Source organism: Dipodomys spectabilis, unplaced genomic scaffold (assembly GCF_019054845.1).
Source record: "Dipodomys spectabilis isolate Male_0828 unplaced genomic scaffold, ASM1905484v1 ptg000174l, whole genome shotgun sequence".
Classification (NCBI taxonomy): domain Eukaryota; kingdom Metazoa; phylum Chordata; class Mammalia; order Rodentia; family Heteromyidae; genus Dipodomys; species Dipodomys spectabilis.
Window position 1 is genome coordinate 3,454,945 of NW_024870851.1, and position 17,428 is coordinate 3,472,372.

General features: G+C 42.7%; 1 protein-coding gene across 3 annotated transcripts in view; it reads right to left on the reverse strand.

Moving 5' to 3' along the window:
* The window catches only part of Rapgef4 (Rap guanine nucleotide exchange factor 4), a 305,860-nt gene that overhangs the window by 129,319 nt on the left and 159,113 nt on the right, over nt 1–17,428 (reverse strand). For all 3 annotated transcript variants that reach the window (XM_042694172.1, XM_042694174.1, XM_042694173.1), the window contains 2 exons: nt 6,755–6,827; nt 3,710–3,729 (listed from right to left, as the gene is read on the reverse strand). In XM_042694172.1, the coding sequence (XP_042550106.1) occupies nt 3,710–3,729; nt 6,755–6,827 (93 nt within the window). The remainder of the gene's footprint in view (nt 1–3,709; nt 3,730–6,754; nt 6,828–17,428) is intronic.

Genomic DNA, 17,428 nt, shown 5'->3' on the forward strand with positions numbered 1-17,428 from the left:
ATAGGTCTTGATATTTTTGCCAGGGCCAGCCTCATACTCAAGATCCTCTTGTCTCTAATTCCAGAGTCTCGGGGATTATAGGCATGACCACTTAGCTTTGTTGAGATGATGTCTCAATAACATTTTATGTAAGCTGACCTTAAACCTCAATCCTCTAGATCTCATCATGCCTAGCCTTTTGGCTTCTTTTTAATAAGATTTTTTTCACGAACTAGACAAACTATTTCTTAACCAGTGGCCATAAACAACCTTCTAGCTATATAGTAATTTCTTTAAAAAAAAAAACTGTTGTAAAAATCGTCTGGGAAATTCCTGTTCAATCGTCTTCACGGGAGACCTGTGGAAGGACTCCCCAGGCTTGCTCAGTCCCAGTTGCTTCCTGTGCTTCAGAAATACCTTTGGGCTCTGAATTGACCCAGTTTTCCCTTGGGAAAGCACTCTTCAGTATTTAGCAAGATACTCAATACTCTCACACTACCTATACCATAACTGCTTCCAAATGAGGACTTTACACAAATCTTTCAGAAATCATGTGTTAGCAACTTAAGACATGGGATTCTTTTATAAGACTTCCTTGAGTTTATTCTCTCACTCTTTCCAAACTGATAAAGAAAAGGATAACTTAAAATAGCAAGACCCCAAAGCATTGCTCCTCTGGTGCACATGAGAAACAACCAAATCAACATAAGTACTAAAAACACACACACACACACACACACAAACATCTTGTTTCTTCAAAGGGCATCTGTAACACTTGATGGGAAATCTTAGAATTGTGGGGTTTTTAACTTCAGTGTTAAACATGGTCAGCCAGGTGTGGTGCATACAAAAGGCAAGAAATCCCACTTAAACAGATCAGAAAATAATTACGGCTCTACTTAAACACTCCAATTGCATATTGGCTCCAGGGTCACTTTTCTAATATTATTCTTGATTGTTTTATACATTCTACTGTCCTGTGCCAATCCACATCAAATAATATCCCTAATGGGTACAGCAAGTAGAAGACAAAATAGTGTAGAGCAAGTTTTTCTACAAAAGTGAAATTAATGAAAGAAAGCTTTTTCCTTTTTTTTTTTTTTTTAAAGACACACCTCTGCACTCTCTGCACTGGTTATTTACCTGGCAGGGTTTTATTTTATGTCCTGGCTGGCCTGAGCTATGATCCTCCTACTTATACTTCCCTGTGCTGATGGTCTGACAGATATGTGCCACTGTGGCCAGCAGCTATGCTGGGCATACACTATGGATACACTATAGATACACGCATACACTATGGATCCCAGATAAGACTCCCCTGAACTTCTCTTTGCCTAGGCTAGCCTCAGACAATGATCCTCTGATCTCTACAGTTGTGAGTCACCACACCCAGAAGACAGTTCTTTTTAAGCAAGATGAGCCAACCCTGGAAATAAAACAGACGGCCATAGCACTGTGAAACACCACAAGTTGATACCTGCATATTTGATAAAAAGTTAAAAGCTGTGATTAATAAAGACTCTGAGTCAACATTAGAAAGGAAAAGATTTTCTTTCTGAAAAGGATCTACTTAAGATACTGAAACAGACCATGCACAGTCCATAGGCTTAATAAATATTGTTATTTAGAAACATAGGGAAAATACAATACTGCTCAGTATGTAATTAAAGAAGATAAAGGATGAAAGAAATCATCATAATACAACTTGACCCTTTAAATGAATTTCAATTAACACCACTTCAAGGTTCCTAGGCTTCTTTTTATCTTTCTAGAACTTCAACTCTGCTCATGAATGTCTTTCATCTCATTTGCTTTATTTGATGGATGGCATTGGAGAGCTTTCCAAGTGGCAGGTGGTCTGGTGACATCTACTCTGTTTGCTAAGAGAGTAAGTGTGTTTTTTGCTTGTGAAAGATGCGACCTGACATAGCACAGAAATTTATACACAAAGAAATTTATACCACAAATTCTGAGGTATCAGCCTGGCCAGACCTCCAAATCTTTCAGAGCATCATGTTGCTAACAGGGCCTTATAGTTGGTGCTGCAGACTTTACGTTCCTCTCTTCTCAGGAGGTGAACCCATGATGACAGATGTTGGGTCCTCTGCTTAGAGCCTTGTGCCCAATCTCCCCCCTGAAGAACCCAACCTAAAGGTCACCAAGTGCCTGAGGGAGATGCGAGCTTCCTTTTGAAGTCTGGAGCATCTGAGCCCTCCCAGGGCTTGGACGTTTTGTGTATGTGTCCCCATTGCACTGGCTGTCCCTTGATGAGGAAATCCAAGGCCCTTTTATCGTCTTGCCTTGGCTAATGATCTGTGTGTGACACTTTGGGTTCTCCATGTCCAAAATATCAACAGGATCTGTTTGCTACTGTGGACTCTAAAGTCTGTTGCTTTAGAATCTTTATGAGGCTGCTGCTTATCTAGAACCTTCCTCGATATACAAAGATTTTTTAACAGAAAATACTAAGAGTAAGGTTCAAATATTTTCAGCAGGTTCAGCCCCTAAGGCAAAGGGTAGAAACTTTATAATGAGAAGGACACTTGTCAGAGGAGAAAAGAAAGCTAGAAACAATACAAGGCTGGAGAAAACACAAACTACAAACTGTCCTAACATTTCTGAACTTGATTGTGTTCTCTCTCTGTATCTTCCAAGATCATCTCATTCAATATTCAGAATGGCCTTTCAAGGTAGTCATGACTGACAACCATATTCTAAAGACAGGGCAAGACTGTTTAGACAAATCAAGCAGTTTGTACAAGGCCCTGCAGCTGGAAACTGAAATCCATTGCTGACCCAAATGAAGTTTTGGTGTGACATTTAAGGTGTCATTGTTAGGTCTGGAATCCACACTTGCAGTGATGAAGTTATGAGCCAAAATTCTCAAGCAGATCTTTGCAAGATAGCATTATATAAAGAGCATGACATATATCATGTTAAAACCAGCTCACTCAAAAGGGACACACAAAGAATCTGAATGTAATTAAAACAGTGTATGGGGCCACAGACACAAAACCAAAAGCTGGGAAAGGAAAGGAGACAATTCTGTGACATTACCACCTGGAACACAGCTTACATAGTGAGGATTCTAAGTATCAAGTAAATGCCACTACAGATTAACCCATTGTGGCTCCAACATGAATCCTTCTATGTTGCCTAACCTCAGAGTCTGGCTAGTAGGGATAATATTAGCACTATTAACATTGGAAGATAGGCAGCTGAATTGCATAAGCACTGCTCTAAACCTCTTCTCTTACCTGGTTTCCAAAAACAATTATGGCAATCAGTTATTTTCAGTTTCCAATGAGAAATGCGGACTTCCATGCATTGGGATGTAATTAGACAAATTTATCAACTGACCCTGGATGGCTTATTTTGTACTCCCACTAAAGCAAAGCAACTAGTCTCTTACATGCAATTAAATTAATGTGCTCTGCTGACATGGGAAAAAGAAAACCCTCAGTGACTGTATGGGCTATCCCTAGAATAACCTTTCTCTGAACTGAGCAGCCTGGCCATGCAATGACCCGTGTCAGAACAGTCACCCTTTTCCCCTTGGTATTTTAAAGTGACTCACCAAAGATGCCAGGATAAGATTAGAAAAGTATTTACTGCTATGTTGACTGCAGATCAAGAGCTTTCTTTGTTAGTAGGGTCACCACGATTATTATTATTTTTTCTTTACCTTATGACAGTGTTTAGAAGGTAGTCAGAGAGAGTAGCTACTCACATTCTCCTTGTCAGGAATCCCTAGAGGAGGGAAAAACAGACAGAGAGGTCATAAGTTGTACAATTAACTTGTACAACGGAAGTGCAATCCTTTGTTGAACAAAACCACTAACATTCTGAGGATTTTCGTTTGTGTCTCCATAAAAACTTATATTTAAAAAGATGCGGCCTAGATAAATAACGAGATACAGATCAAAATCTGTATCTTCAATTAATCAATGACTCAAGAGCAGGGCTCTGCTCCCCTAAAACCCACAATTATTTTACTTCTCCACCATATGTTTCCTTTTTTCCAGAAGTAAAAATCCTTCACTGATTCATTTACACCATGTAAGCAACTAAAGCCACTGACTTGGGCACCAGCACACTCAGGATTATGAGCAGATGCAGCAATTCTTTTGCTGGACAGGCTGCATATCTACATTATAAACCATCTCACACACCAGGGACAAGCAGCGTATAAACACCCTTGGAATGCAACTTCCATTTTGAGCAAAGCAACTTCCTGTTGCCAGCAAGTCAGCGAGTCAAGCATGTGCAGGGAAGCAACAGTTTCCAGGCATATTTCTGTTTCCTGCCTCATGTGCTCACTCATTTGCAAACATCCCAGGCTCCTCTACTACAGGTAGGCCCTTTCTTCTCTCTTCCTTTGTGGTTGGGACCCTGACCACAGGGAGAGGGTAGATTGACTAGAAGGTCACCGCTTCACCCAGGGCAGTGGCCACAAGTGGTGTCATACTGAGGAAAGAGTCAGTTTTATGTGTGTTTTGTACCACACCGAAACCAGTGGAGCAGTATGAGGTGGTTTGTATGGTAAATAATACAATATGCATTTCAAATTCAAAGTACATAGGACATTCTGTGTTTCCTCTGGGCCCACCCAGGAGTTGCAACAGTGGCATGAACAGAAACTGCGTCCCCATCATAATAAGAACGTAGCAGGACAGTGGGTAGGAAGGTGAAAAATGGAGGAGATGGCTTGGTAGCTCAGCCGACAGCTCTGTTCCCTAAACTGGGGTAGACTCAGGACAAAATGCTCAGACAGGAAGCAAGAAGGCAGAGAGAGCTGAGATAGACAGTGTCACCATGCATGTCTGTCATAACATCTTCAATGTCTCAGAAGGAGCAAGGGCAGCCCACCATCTACACACTGCAACTCCAGCCACACTACGTGTGGCAGGACAAACGGTGATTGCATCAGGAGACACAGCATGTAACGGAAGCTTGCTTTCTAGAATGTTCAATGCAATAAAGGCCCAGTTGCATAAATCACATCTGAAGGCTGAGAACGAGGGAGTTAACATGAAAAGTGGATTTGAGGCCATTAATGACCTTGAACCTTGAGCTAAGACAATGGCCTGCCAACACTGACTGTGGACAATCACGATGAGGTTTTCAGACAGAATGCCCGAGGTCACTCAGCTGGGAAACAGCACAGCTAGGGTTTGGTCCCTTTGCTCCTGGCTGAGTCGAGAGACAAAAGAAAGATTGGGGAAGGAGAGAAAGAAGGATCTCTCTCCTGTCCCCCCACTCCTTCTGCACAACAGAGGGGATGCAGAGGAGAGAGAAGGCAGAGGCTGCAGAGTATGTAGCAGTGGGCCAGGAAGGTGAGGCAGCTCCTGGAGGATACTGGTCAACCAGGGAGGGGGACCCTGCAGAGAGAAAGACAAGTCTGGAACCAAACAGGGGGTTGGTGCTGCTGGTTCAGGAGGGGAGTGGGGACTTTAAGGACCAAGAAGAAAGTGAAGTGTGACTCCCTGTTCTAAAGATGCTTGGAGTGGTTAGGTGTGGTGGTACACACCTGTAATCCCAGCTAAGCATTAGTAGTAGGATCTAGGTGATCCAAGCAAAAGCATGAGACCCTATCAAAAGCAGACAGTGCTGGGATGTGGCTCAAGCCGTAGAGCACCTTACCTAGTAAGCATAAGGGCCTGAATTCAAATTCCAGTAACTACAAAAAAAAGTAAAAGAAAGAAAGAATGGAAGCCACACAGAATGCGCTGTTTCTGGGGACCAAAGTGCTACAACTTAAAACACTCCGTGCCGGTATTCTCTCTCTCTCAGTCTGTCTCTGTCTCTGTCTGTCTCTCTCTCTCTCTCTCTCTCTCTCACACACACACACACAGACACACACACAGACACACACACACACACACACACACACACACACACAGAGCTTCCTAAGGAGACTCACAGTGAGTGCATGGGGCAGCCACCAGTAGCAGCAGTGGAGCTAAACATGCAGCCGGCATGGACACTGAGGAACCAAAGTGACCTGGGATGTGTTGGAGGCCATTGACGTCTATTAGAGTATCACAGTGAACAACTTCCTTTCTTTTACCATTAGCCAGACATGAGTCTCTTCTAAAGGTCTGGATTTTTTTTCTTTAACTCTCTCTACAGAATGTGCACAAAAACAATACCAACAACAACTATGGTTAGCCTGCCCATCACCCCAGTCCACCACCTTTGTAGCCACCTTGTATGTGTGGCAAGAGCACCTGACCAAGGCTTGGATTTTCAGGGGCCCTGATTTAAGAACAAGAGATTCCCCCCACCCCAGCCCCTCTGCCCCCAGGGCTTTTGTGCTAGACCCACAGAGTCAAAAGAAGAAAGGCAAGCCTCTTGTAGTTAGGTGTGACCAAGACAAATCCAGTTCAGGAACCCTATTTTTTAATTAGCTGCATGAGGGCGATTCCACCATTACATTTCCACACATGTTTATAAGACATTCTAACCAATGTCACCCCGATGAACCCTGTTTGAGAGAATCCTGCATTTCACTAAAGGGCACACTCACTGAGAATGCCAAGTAAGGTAAAGTCTTCAGTTGGCCCCAAACCCAGCCTCCTCCCCTTAGCTAACACCACAAAATTATATCACTCTATGGAGCATCTTTTAAATATCCCAAGTGTGAGCTAACAGGGCTATGTACAGAAGAATCTGGAGACTCGCTGTCAAGCAGGTGGAGGACATATTTTTTGATCACAGGAAAACATATACCACACACCCCTCTTTTAGATATAAAATGTTGACAATCACTTACTGTCATTGTTAGAGCCCGTTTCCATAACACCATACGGAGGAACCAGAAGTCCTGCCATATACTGTCGGTATTTCTGAAAGACAAGATTGTAAACTCAGCACACAGATATTTACTCACCGTGAGCATTTGTTTATTTACATGTTAGAGAGCAGAAACCCTAGGTGTTAGGAAGCAGCTGAGCCATGAAAGGGATATTGGATTCTGAACAGGGGTAAGACTGAATGTGCCCTCCGCCTAGCATCCCATTCATTTATGTATTTGTAGCTGGATGAATCGTGTGCAGTTCTTATCCCCTCCTCAAACCCCCTTCACCCCTGCAAACACATGCTCAGCTTTTTGTCCAGGGAGCCTGCATTTGGTCTTTACAGATGCAGATACAAACGCACATGCTGCCTTCTTCCTAGGTGAATGCACTGGATCAGCCCCTTTCAAAGCCAAAGCAAATGCATCCCCCAAACCATCTCTTTGAAAGAAGCTGATTCGCTTCCATTTACCTACTTCCTTTTACGCCTCACACCTGCCTCCTTTGTGACCTCCAAACACTTTGGGGATGTTGTCAAATAAAATGGCTTGGTTTCATTGAGAACCATTTGGATTCTCCTGAATTGTTTTCCCCTGGTTTGGAGAACAGGTAAGCTCTGAAACCTGGGGCTTGGAAATAAATACCAGCCCCAGAAGTCTGCATTGTATGGGGTGGAGGCAAGACTGCCTGAGCATAAAGCAAGCTCTAGCATCCAGTTAGAGCAGAGCCATTTACAAAAAGCACAAAGTGGGCACCAGCAAGCCCTCTTCTCAGGCAAGGTCCAGTCTCCGGCCTTCCAGAAGGAATGCAAGGCAGTTGTATTAATTTGCACAGTGGCTGTCCTGTGCGTGCATGCGTGCATGTGTGTGTGTGTGTGTGTACACAGATTATATAATTACAATTTTACATTATATTTACATATATATACATATATATAACACAATGACACAGAAATGTTAAACAGCATCAAAAAAATCAGAATCCTATAAGCTGCCTGTGGGTTATACAATCAGCAGCAACAAAGACTTCATCCATAGCCATAGTCAGGGCAGTTGGTGATACACAGTGGTTGGCCACCACCTGACCCAATGGAGAATCCAACTGGCTTTGTGACATAACATGAACATATTCTCAAAGGAACCTCTTCATCATTTTTTTTACTTTCTTTATTTTTTTTTTGGGGGGGGGGAGCGGGGGTCTGGTCATGGGACCTGAACTATGGGCCTGGGCACTGTCCCTCAGCTGTTCAGCTCAAGACTAGCAATCTACCACTTGAGCCACAGTGCCACTTCCGGCTTTTTTTTTTTTTTTTTTTTTTTGCTTATGTGGTGCTAAGGAATTGAACCCAGGGCCTCATGCATGCAAGGCAAGCGCTCTACCACTGAGCCACCTTCCCAGCTCTTTTTTTACTTTTTCAATCTTATTCTCTTTCAGAGGTAACTATGCTAATACCTGTATGCACACAGTCAAGTCATGAACTTCCCTGCCTGAGTTGTCTAACCACGCCAACGTCCCTCAAGACCAATGTGTCTTGTCACCTGTCACTTTTCCTTTGGTACCTTCCCAAGTCTGACCCTCTTCCTTCTATGACACCACCTGCCCTTCTTCAGTCTTGATTAAGCACATTTCTGGACATTTGCCGATTCTGAGTTCTCCAGAAAACAGGCTCAGTGAGGGTGAATGAGGGTTCTTGGGTTAGATTTTGTGACACCTCTTTCCCCAAATCACCTTTTGAGCAATTCCTTTTCCTATTAGCAATTCCTGAATAGGTTCCTAAAAGAAATAGTACACGCAAAGTTAATGGGAACATTTTACTTTGCTTAGAATTGTTCTCTTTGACATCATGACATTGTCTCAGTTACCCTACCCTCAAGCCCCAAAAAGTCTACAGTAGCCCTCCTTCCTGGTCCGTGAGGCATTGGACTTCACCCGCCTCAAAGATCCAGAGTATCTCGGCTGCTGCTCTCCTGGAGCCTATCACCCATCTGCCCTTCATAGGATAGAAAACAGCCACTGGCTGAGGAAGAGTGTAGAAATTGGGTTTCAGGACACCTGTGTGCACTGAGCACCTACTATGTGAGGGGTGGGGGGTGTCCAAGGCACTGGTCACCACAGAGAGCAAGCTCTCCCAGTCGCCTGATTTGTGAGAAGTCTGTTTACAGTAACACAGGGCTAGGTCTCTAATGTCTCATCCCTAGGGGATGCGTTGTAATACATGAAGCAGGTGCCTGGAACTACCGCTAGGCTATGGTGAAGTTTCAGTTATAAATGGAGTAGTTGGAGTAGATGGGGTAGCTGGGTGCAGGTGGCTCATGCTTGTAATCCTAGCTACTCAGAAAACTGAGATCTGAAGATTGAGGTTCAAAACCAGCGCAGGTAGGAAAGTCTATGAAATTCTTATCTCCAATTAACCAGAAAAAGCCACAAGTAGAGCTGTGGCTCAGGTGGTAGAGCACAAGCCTTGAGTGAAAAAAGCTAAGGAATAGCATCTCAGCCCTGAGTTCAAGTCCCAGGACTGGGACAAAAAACAATCAATCAATCAGACACTCAGGTAGAGTGAAATATTGCCTGATGATAAAATAGGCTAGTTTTAACAATTTCCTGTAGATCAATGTACTCACAACTCCCTCTCAAAATACATTGTTGTATTGCACATAACTGGTCCAGAGTTGACCATATATATAGCCAAAAGTAAGCCATGCATAAAGTAAGAATGATTGTATGAACTTAATACTTAGCTAATAATAATACTTGCAGTATTATCATTGTTAATAGTAGTAGTAGTTACTAAAGCTACCAGCACAACTATGTTTATTGCAGCATTATTTACTATAGCTAAGATATGGAACCAACCCAGATGCCCCTCAGTAGATGAATGGATCAAGAAAATGTGGTATATATACACAATGGAATTCTATGCCTCCATCAGAAAGAATGACATTGCCCCACTTTTAGGAAATGGAAAGACTTGGAAAAAATTATATTAAGTGAAGTAAGCCAGGCCCAAAGAAACATAGGTCCCATGGTTTCCCTAATTTGCAATAGTTAGTATATGTATGAGTCAAGCAGAAAAGATCAGATAAGGTGATGTTAGGAAAATGAACCCTAAGATATGTATTTAAATGTTTTTTTTTCTTTCATGCATTTGTTTCTAACGCATTTATATGATTGTTTCTTTGTTGCTTTGTATGTCCCTCCCCCACAGTATAACCCCTGTTTTCATTGTATTTGATGTCGGTATAATTTGTGGAGGGGAAGGGGAAAAACAAGTCGTTTAAATAAGGATACAGGTGGACCTATTGCAACAATGAGAAGTACAAGTTGTCATGTCGAAAACGAACTTTACAACTTTGGTGGGGGGTGGGGGGAGAATTGGGTTGGCGGGGAGGCTTGGAAGGGATGGGAAGGGGAAACAAAGGAGGAGGCTACAATGCTTGATAAGAAATGTACTCATTATCTTGCCCATGTAATTGTAACCCCTCTGTACAGTTTTTTCACAATAAAAATTTTTTTTAAAAAAATAAAAGAAAAAAAATAGTAGTAGTAGTTAAGCATTATACATGTGATATAAACATACATGCTGCCTTCTTCCTAGGTAATATACTGGATCAGCTTCTTTCAAAACCAAAGTATATGCATCTCCCAAACCACCTCTTTGAAAGAAGCTGGTTCCCTTCCACTTACCTGCTTCCTTTTACGCCTCACACCTGCCTACTATATGGCCTCCAAACACTCTGGGTATGTTGTCAAATAAAATGGCTTGGTTTAATTAAGAACCATTTGGATTCCCTGAATTGTCTTCCCTTGATTTTTGGTATAGGCAAGCTCTGAATAACAACAACAACAACAACAATAAGCTAATACTTAGCTACTAAGCTATCTAAAATTTTCTAGGAACATTTAGACATACATAAAATGGAAGGAAACCATATATACCCACATGCAATTTCAATCATTATTAACTGATGACCAATATTATTTCATCTCTGTATCCATCTACTTAATTCTTTCAGGATTATTTTGAATCAAATTTGAGATATCATAAAGTTTCAATAAGTAGGAAATTCTAAGTCAGAATACTATCACAGCTGAAATTTTCAGTAATATCAAATTTTTAATTGGAAAATATCATTATTGGCCAGCCCAGCCATGAGACTCCATCTCCATGAGACTCCATCTCCAAAATAACCAGAAAAGGCTGGTCTGGAGATGTGGTTCAGGTAGTAGAGTGCCAGCTGAGCTATCAAGCTGACATTGAGTTCAAATTCCAGTACTACCACCAAAAAAAGGAAAAAAGTCATTATTGAATTGAATTTTAAAAATGGCTTATTTAATAAGACAACATTGGCTCTAATGTTATGGCTTTTGGTACAGAAGAGTTAATAAAAGCAGGGTTGAAATATTTATACTTTTCCAAAACCTTTCAAAAGCACCTTTTTTAAAAAAAAAATAAACTAAAGCTGAATAATACACTTGTTATGTAGCACCCTGAAGAGTATTTCATATAAAGTAGAATAAAAACAGCTAACAGGGATAAAACTTAAATGAGAAAATTCAGATTCCTACATTATTTGCATACAGTTTGATCACTGGGTAGCGGTTCACCTTCCAAAGCACCCTATGAAAGAACATTTGCATATTGTTTGATCATTGGGCAGCAGTTCACTATAAGACAGAATGTTGCCATTCATAACAGAAAGACACATTAAAACCACAGTGCAGCCGGGCATGATGGCATGCACCTACAATCCCAGCATCTGGGAGGTTGAGGCAGGGTGACAGTGAGTTCTGGGATGGCTTGGGCTACACAGTGTTTCAAAAAAGAAAGCACAAAACAAATAGCACGGTGTACTATCCTTTTTTGCCTGTCAGATCTGCCAATGTTTCAAATGTTGGCTAATATACTGTGGCTGAGAATGAATAGGTTTTCTCATATATTGTTGATAGGAGGATAAAATAACACAACCCCAATGGCAGGCATTGCGGAAGTAATAATTATTTTTAAAACGCATATTTCCTTTGACTGAGTCAAGAACTTTCCTTAAGGGAGATGGATAGTCCACTGAATTACTTGAATACATATGCCAGCATGTGTACCTGTTTGGAATGAGAGTTAACAACAAACAGAAAGTAACTCAGTTGTTAATGAGTAGAGAACACTGGGTTACTTCTTGATACGTAGATAAAGATGGAGTCATATGCAGCCACAAAAAGAATAAAGTAGCACAACCTATATGAATATGGAATGAATTCTGTAACATATTTTTAAGTAATAAATAACAACCTACAGAGTGTGTATTGTGTGCAAGCCTAGACATCTGTATATGAATATTCATAAATTTGTATTTATTTTGCAAATGCAGAGACTACCTTTGGAAAGATACCCAAAGAAAGAGTAACAAAGACAGACTCTCAAAAGATATCTTGGTAAGCAGCTGAGTGTCAGGTGAGAGACCATGGTATTTTACATCCTTTAAAACTCTGGACTTTTGCCAGTGCCAGTGGCTCACGCCTGTAACCCTAGCTACTCAGGAGGCTGAGATCTGAGGATCAAGGTTCAAAGCCAGCCTGGGCTGAAAAGTCCTCATGAAATTTCAGCTCTAAAAACAAAACCCAGAAATGACGCTGTGGCTCAAAGTGGTGGAGTGCTAGCCTTGAGCAAAAGAGCTCAAGGATAGGGCCCAGGCTCTGCGTTCAAGCCCCACAACCAACAAAACAAACAAAATCGGTCTCTTGGTTCCATGTGCCACTGTTACCTCTCGGATTCCAGGGCAGTTCAAGTTTTCTATTTCATGTGTGTTTTTTAACTTCCCTATTACCACTTGAAGAAAGGCTGCCATAACTAAAATAAGCAAGAAAACAAAATAGAAAACCAAACCAAAAAAATTTCTTAAAGAAGAAGGAATTAGAAAAATAAAAAGCAATATATGTGTGTTCTAGTCCACCACTCCCATTGTTTGCTGGGTGTCAGGGGGTAGGGGCATACAACTCATTCTTTTGTTCCCAGGTCTCAGTCTGAGAAGGATACCAGGGCTGATCTCTAGGAATTAGCATCTGAGGTGCCATGTCCTAGCTCCCACTCAGATGGGATCCTGATGTCAACACAGGAAAAGACTTTGGGGCCTCGGGGAGAAAAGAGAAAATGCATCTTACTTGTGGGAATGATGGGACCTTTCATGACCAGGCTATGGATAAATCACAGCATTTGCTAATGATGACCATGGCCCTCGACCTCATCTTGCATGCTCTCCTAAATGGCTTCTCTTTCCTATATCAAACAGTAGCACTGAACTTGCTTTCCCTGGACTTGGGCTGACCTTTATAATTCTCTGTAGCCAAAAGGGTGCAGCAGTTGTGAGGTTCTGTGGAGATCTAGCTGATCCACCTGGATATGTTGGAGCACTCTCTCCTGAAGTGTTGCTCGCTGTGACACCACTGGCCATGCTGTGAGAAGCCTAAGCTACATGGAGAGGCCACCTAGAAGTGCTCTGGCCCATCCAGCTGAGCCCAGCCTGAAGCTTCACAATGATTTCAGTGTCTCTGTGTCAGAGCCATGCGTGTCTTCCCAGCTGAAGGAAGAGAAAATGTGTGGAGTGGACAAGTCATTCCCTGTGCACTTTGAGAATTCCTGACATTGTGCCCATGGGTAACAAAATAGCCCTTGTTCCTACCACTGTCTCTGTTGCAGTTCGTCAGACAACCAGAATAAAAGGTGTACGATTCTCAGTTCCAGCTTTTCCAACAAGGAGGAAGGGTGGGAAGGTCCTATGTTGGACTCTGATGAGCCCTCAGCCTGGAGTACTCTTAGTTGAGTGAACACTGAGGTGTGTATCACATATCTGTCTGGCAAGCACAGGCACCTGCTGCTCATGACACCTGGCAGCTGAGAGGACAGCAGCCGTGGAATACGGAGAGCCACATGTGCAGGCAGAGTGATCCTCCCAAGATGGACCAGAAGAGCAGAAACTGGCAATACCCTCCAGTCAGGCTTACGAATGTTCCTGGATGATCTTAAAAATAAGACAGAGAGCCGGGCGCTGGTGGCTCACGCCTGTAATCCTAGCTACTCAGGAGGCTGAGATCTGAGGATCGCGGTTCAAAGCCAGCCCGGGCAGGAGAGACCGTGAGACTCCTATCTCCAATAAACCACCAGAAAACCGGAAGTGCGCTGTAGCTCAAGTGGTAGAGCGCTCGCCTTGAGCTGAAGAGCTGAGGGACAGCGCCCAGGCCCAGAGTTCAAGCCCCACGACCGACCAAAAAAAAAAAAAAAAAAAAATAAGACAGAGGTGACTGGGTTGGCGAACCACTTTGTGGAGCAGCTCATACCTGTGAGGAAGTTGAAAAAACCAGCTACCTTTTTGTGAAAAGCAAGACAGAAGTCAAGGGCATTGTCAAAGCTGTACTGACTAAGGCCCACACATGTACGGCAGCACATGTGCCCAGTCTTTTGGAGTTGACCCAGGAAGTCCTTATGGCTGTCCCTCACGATCGGCCCCACACCCTACACCTTCCACAGGTGTCTGGAAGTCTAACTCCTTTGCAGTGTCTTCTCTGGGGCACGGAGTAACATCCCCCTGCACACCCTGTCCCTAGATCCCATGGCCTCCAACACCTCAATAGCCTGCATGGATGGCGTCCTGCAGGTATTTGTGCTGAAAGGCCAGTGAATGAAAAAAGACAACTCAAGAGTCCGGAGCTCTGAGAAGGAAATGCTGAGCGCTGGGGTTGCCCAAAGCCCTGCACTGTGGCCGTCATGATGGGACCTCGTGGGTGGCAGCTGCCTTTCTGTTATAGAGTCATTGAGGGTTAGAGAGTCATGCCAGGCGCTTCCTGGGGTGAGGCCCAGCAGACCAGAAACCTGGGTTTACTTCTGTCCCGGAGGCCATCAGATTTCCCCTTGGCTGGTCACTAATGAGCAGGGTCAGAGCCTACAAACTCTTCACATGCTCTGGCTTCAGCTCCCTTAGTCAGATGAATGAGTTGAATCAGATCAGGGGCTCTAAACTTCGTTCTGCAGAATCTGGAGGCCCTTCTAGGAGCTTCTGCCAGGACTCCATTCAAGCCTGGCCTTCAGTCCCGATGGGAACCAGTGTCTATACTCTCATATGCTTTATGAAGTGGAGTTCCAAGAGCAATTTCATCTGAAGAAATGACTTTGGCTTCTAAAACCAAAATAAAGGTTTATAAACCACAAGGTTAAATCCTCTCCAAGACTTCTAGCCAAACCCACATCACTCAAAATCACTCAAAGATCTTCCTGAACAAACAACCGAGACAAAATTAGCATTGTCTAGAAAGTGCTAGGGACTCTACTTTCTGTTAGGAAGATGCCTATGGCTGTGAGTTAGTTATGAGATGGGCTTTTAAGTGTAAAGTTTGTCAAAATCATTGGTACTAAGAGGGAGGCTAAGGCAGGAGGATCTGATTTTGAGGTCAGCTCAAGTTACTCAACTCAGCCTAACCCATTACAAAGCCCTGTTTCAAAAAACCAAAGGGCTAGGGATACAGCTTGGTGGTAAAGTGCTTGTCTAGCATGCACAAGGCTCTGAGTTTCATCTTCAGCACAGAATAAAATACAAGACTTAGGGGAAAAAAACCTCACCCACCATGGGAGGCTGATCTCCCAGGGAGGTGTGCGTTCTCTTACCCCATACCCTGTGACACCCAGCAAGACAGGAGGGGATGAAAGAAAGCTACACAGGAGCTCTTCCCAGAGTTAAAATTTTATTTTATGCCAAGTAGTTACAGAGATTTTTAAAATACTTTTATATAGCGGAGTAGAAAGCTAAATTTGCATACATTTAAAAGATTAAAGCGTGAGACTTCAAAGCAGTTCTGAACTGGCTGCTGGCTACTTGTAGCTACAAAGGGTCTAGACCCTGGGTGTGATGTATTTATTTCCTTTGCATTCAGGAACTTCAATGGAAAAAGCCAAGGACCACTGATACTATGTGAAGCACACAGACATGGTCAGCACAAGCCTGTGCCCTGTGGTCTGGGTCTACCACGCGTCACCTGGCTGAACTCACCCAAGTTGCTGCCTCGGCCTCCAAGATAAAAAGCCTGAGATGTTCACCCCATCTTCCAAGACCTCTGTGAGAAATAAAGCCTATAAAAATGCCTGGCACAATCTACCCTGAACAACAGGAACCAATATACAAGGACACGTGCACCTCCATGTTTATTGCAGCACTGTTCACAATAGCTAGGATATGGAAACAACCCAAATGCCCCACCACAAATGAATGGATCCAAAAATTGTGGTATCTATACACAATAGAATATTATGCAGCCATTAGAAATGACAAAATAATGGCATCTGCAGGGAAATGGATGGAGTTAGAAGGAATCATGTTGAGCAAGGTAAGCCAAGAGCAAAGAGACTAACGGTACATGGTCTCCCTGATAAGTGGATGCTAAATCCAAAATGTTAGGTGATATGACAAAATTAACAGGACTTAAGAAACAAAGAACTTCCACTCATCTGGTCGAACTACTACTAAATATCCCCATGCTGCTGATCACATGTATGGTGTATATGTGTACACTGTTATATGTTATAGACCGTGATAGACAATTTGCTCCAGGAAAGTTAGAATGAACTTGTGACTTTAAATGAGCATCATTATTCCACAATACTGTGAAATTTGGGCAATTAATGTAATCACTTAATCACAATTGAAAAAAGAAAAGAACCTTGGGGAAGGTAGGGAGGGAAGGGGTGGTAGGGGGAAAACAATGGAGGGGGTAACAATGCTCAATAGGAAGTGTACTCATTACCTTGCTCATGTAACTGTAACCCTCTGTATAGTATCTTTACAATAAAAAATTTAAAAAAAATGCCTGGCACACAGTAGGCACTTAATACATGGTTGCTGATAATCTAATAATGAAGATAATAAACCAAGGTTGAATCAAACTAACCACAGTACATTTGACATTTCTCAATTAAATAGCATTCTGTTTGAGGAAAAGATATCTTCCCCCATTACCAATTTGAATTACTGAGTTTGTGGATAGGCAAAGGATAGAAAGATTGACCATCTACCTGTTGATCTCTCTGCTGCACAGGGCTCTGAAAAATAAAGATTTAAACCACAGAGTTTCCCAGATCATTTTGTAATGTGCAATCCACAGAAAACAGTCCCTGAAAGAAAAAGTAAATTAACAGAGTAATGGCAAAAAGAAGCCAAAGAAAGAGAAAGCTGGGAAATAACCAGCAGTAATTCAGCCAATGGAGCTGCTTAGTATTAACAAATCCTTATATTAAAAAAAATCTAATCTGTAAATTACAGCTAACCAATCTCTTTTCTTCTTTTTCTTCTTCTTTCTATACTGGTATGCTGGGACTGTGACTCAAAATTTACAGAGCACTGTACCTTAGCTTTTTCTGTTCAAGGCCAGTACTCTCCCACTTGAACCACAGCTCCCCTATGGCTTTTTTGGTCATTAATTGTAGACAAGAGTCTCACAGGGGGCTGGGAAGGTGGCTCAGTGGTAGAGCGCTTGCCTTGCATGCCTGAGGCCCTGGGTTCGATTCCTTAGCACCACATAAGCAAAAAGAAAAAAGCCGGAAGTGGTGCTGTGGCTCAAGTGGTAGAGCGCTAGCCTTGAGCTGAAGAGCTGAGGGACAGCGCCCAGACCCAGAGTTC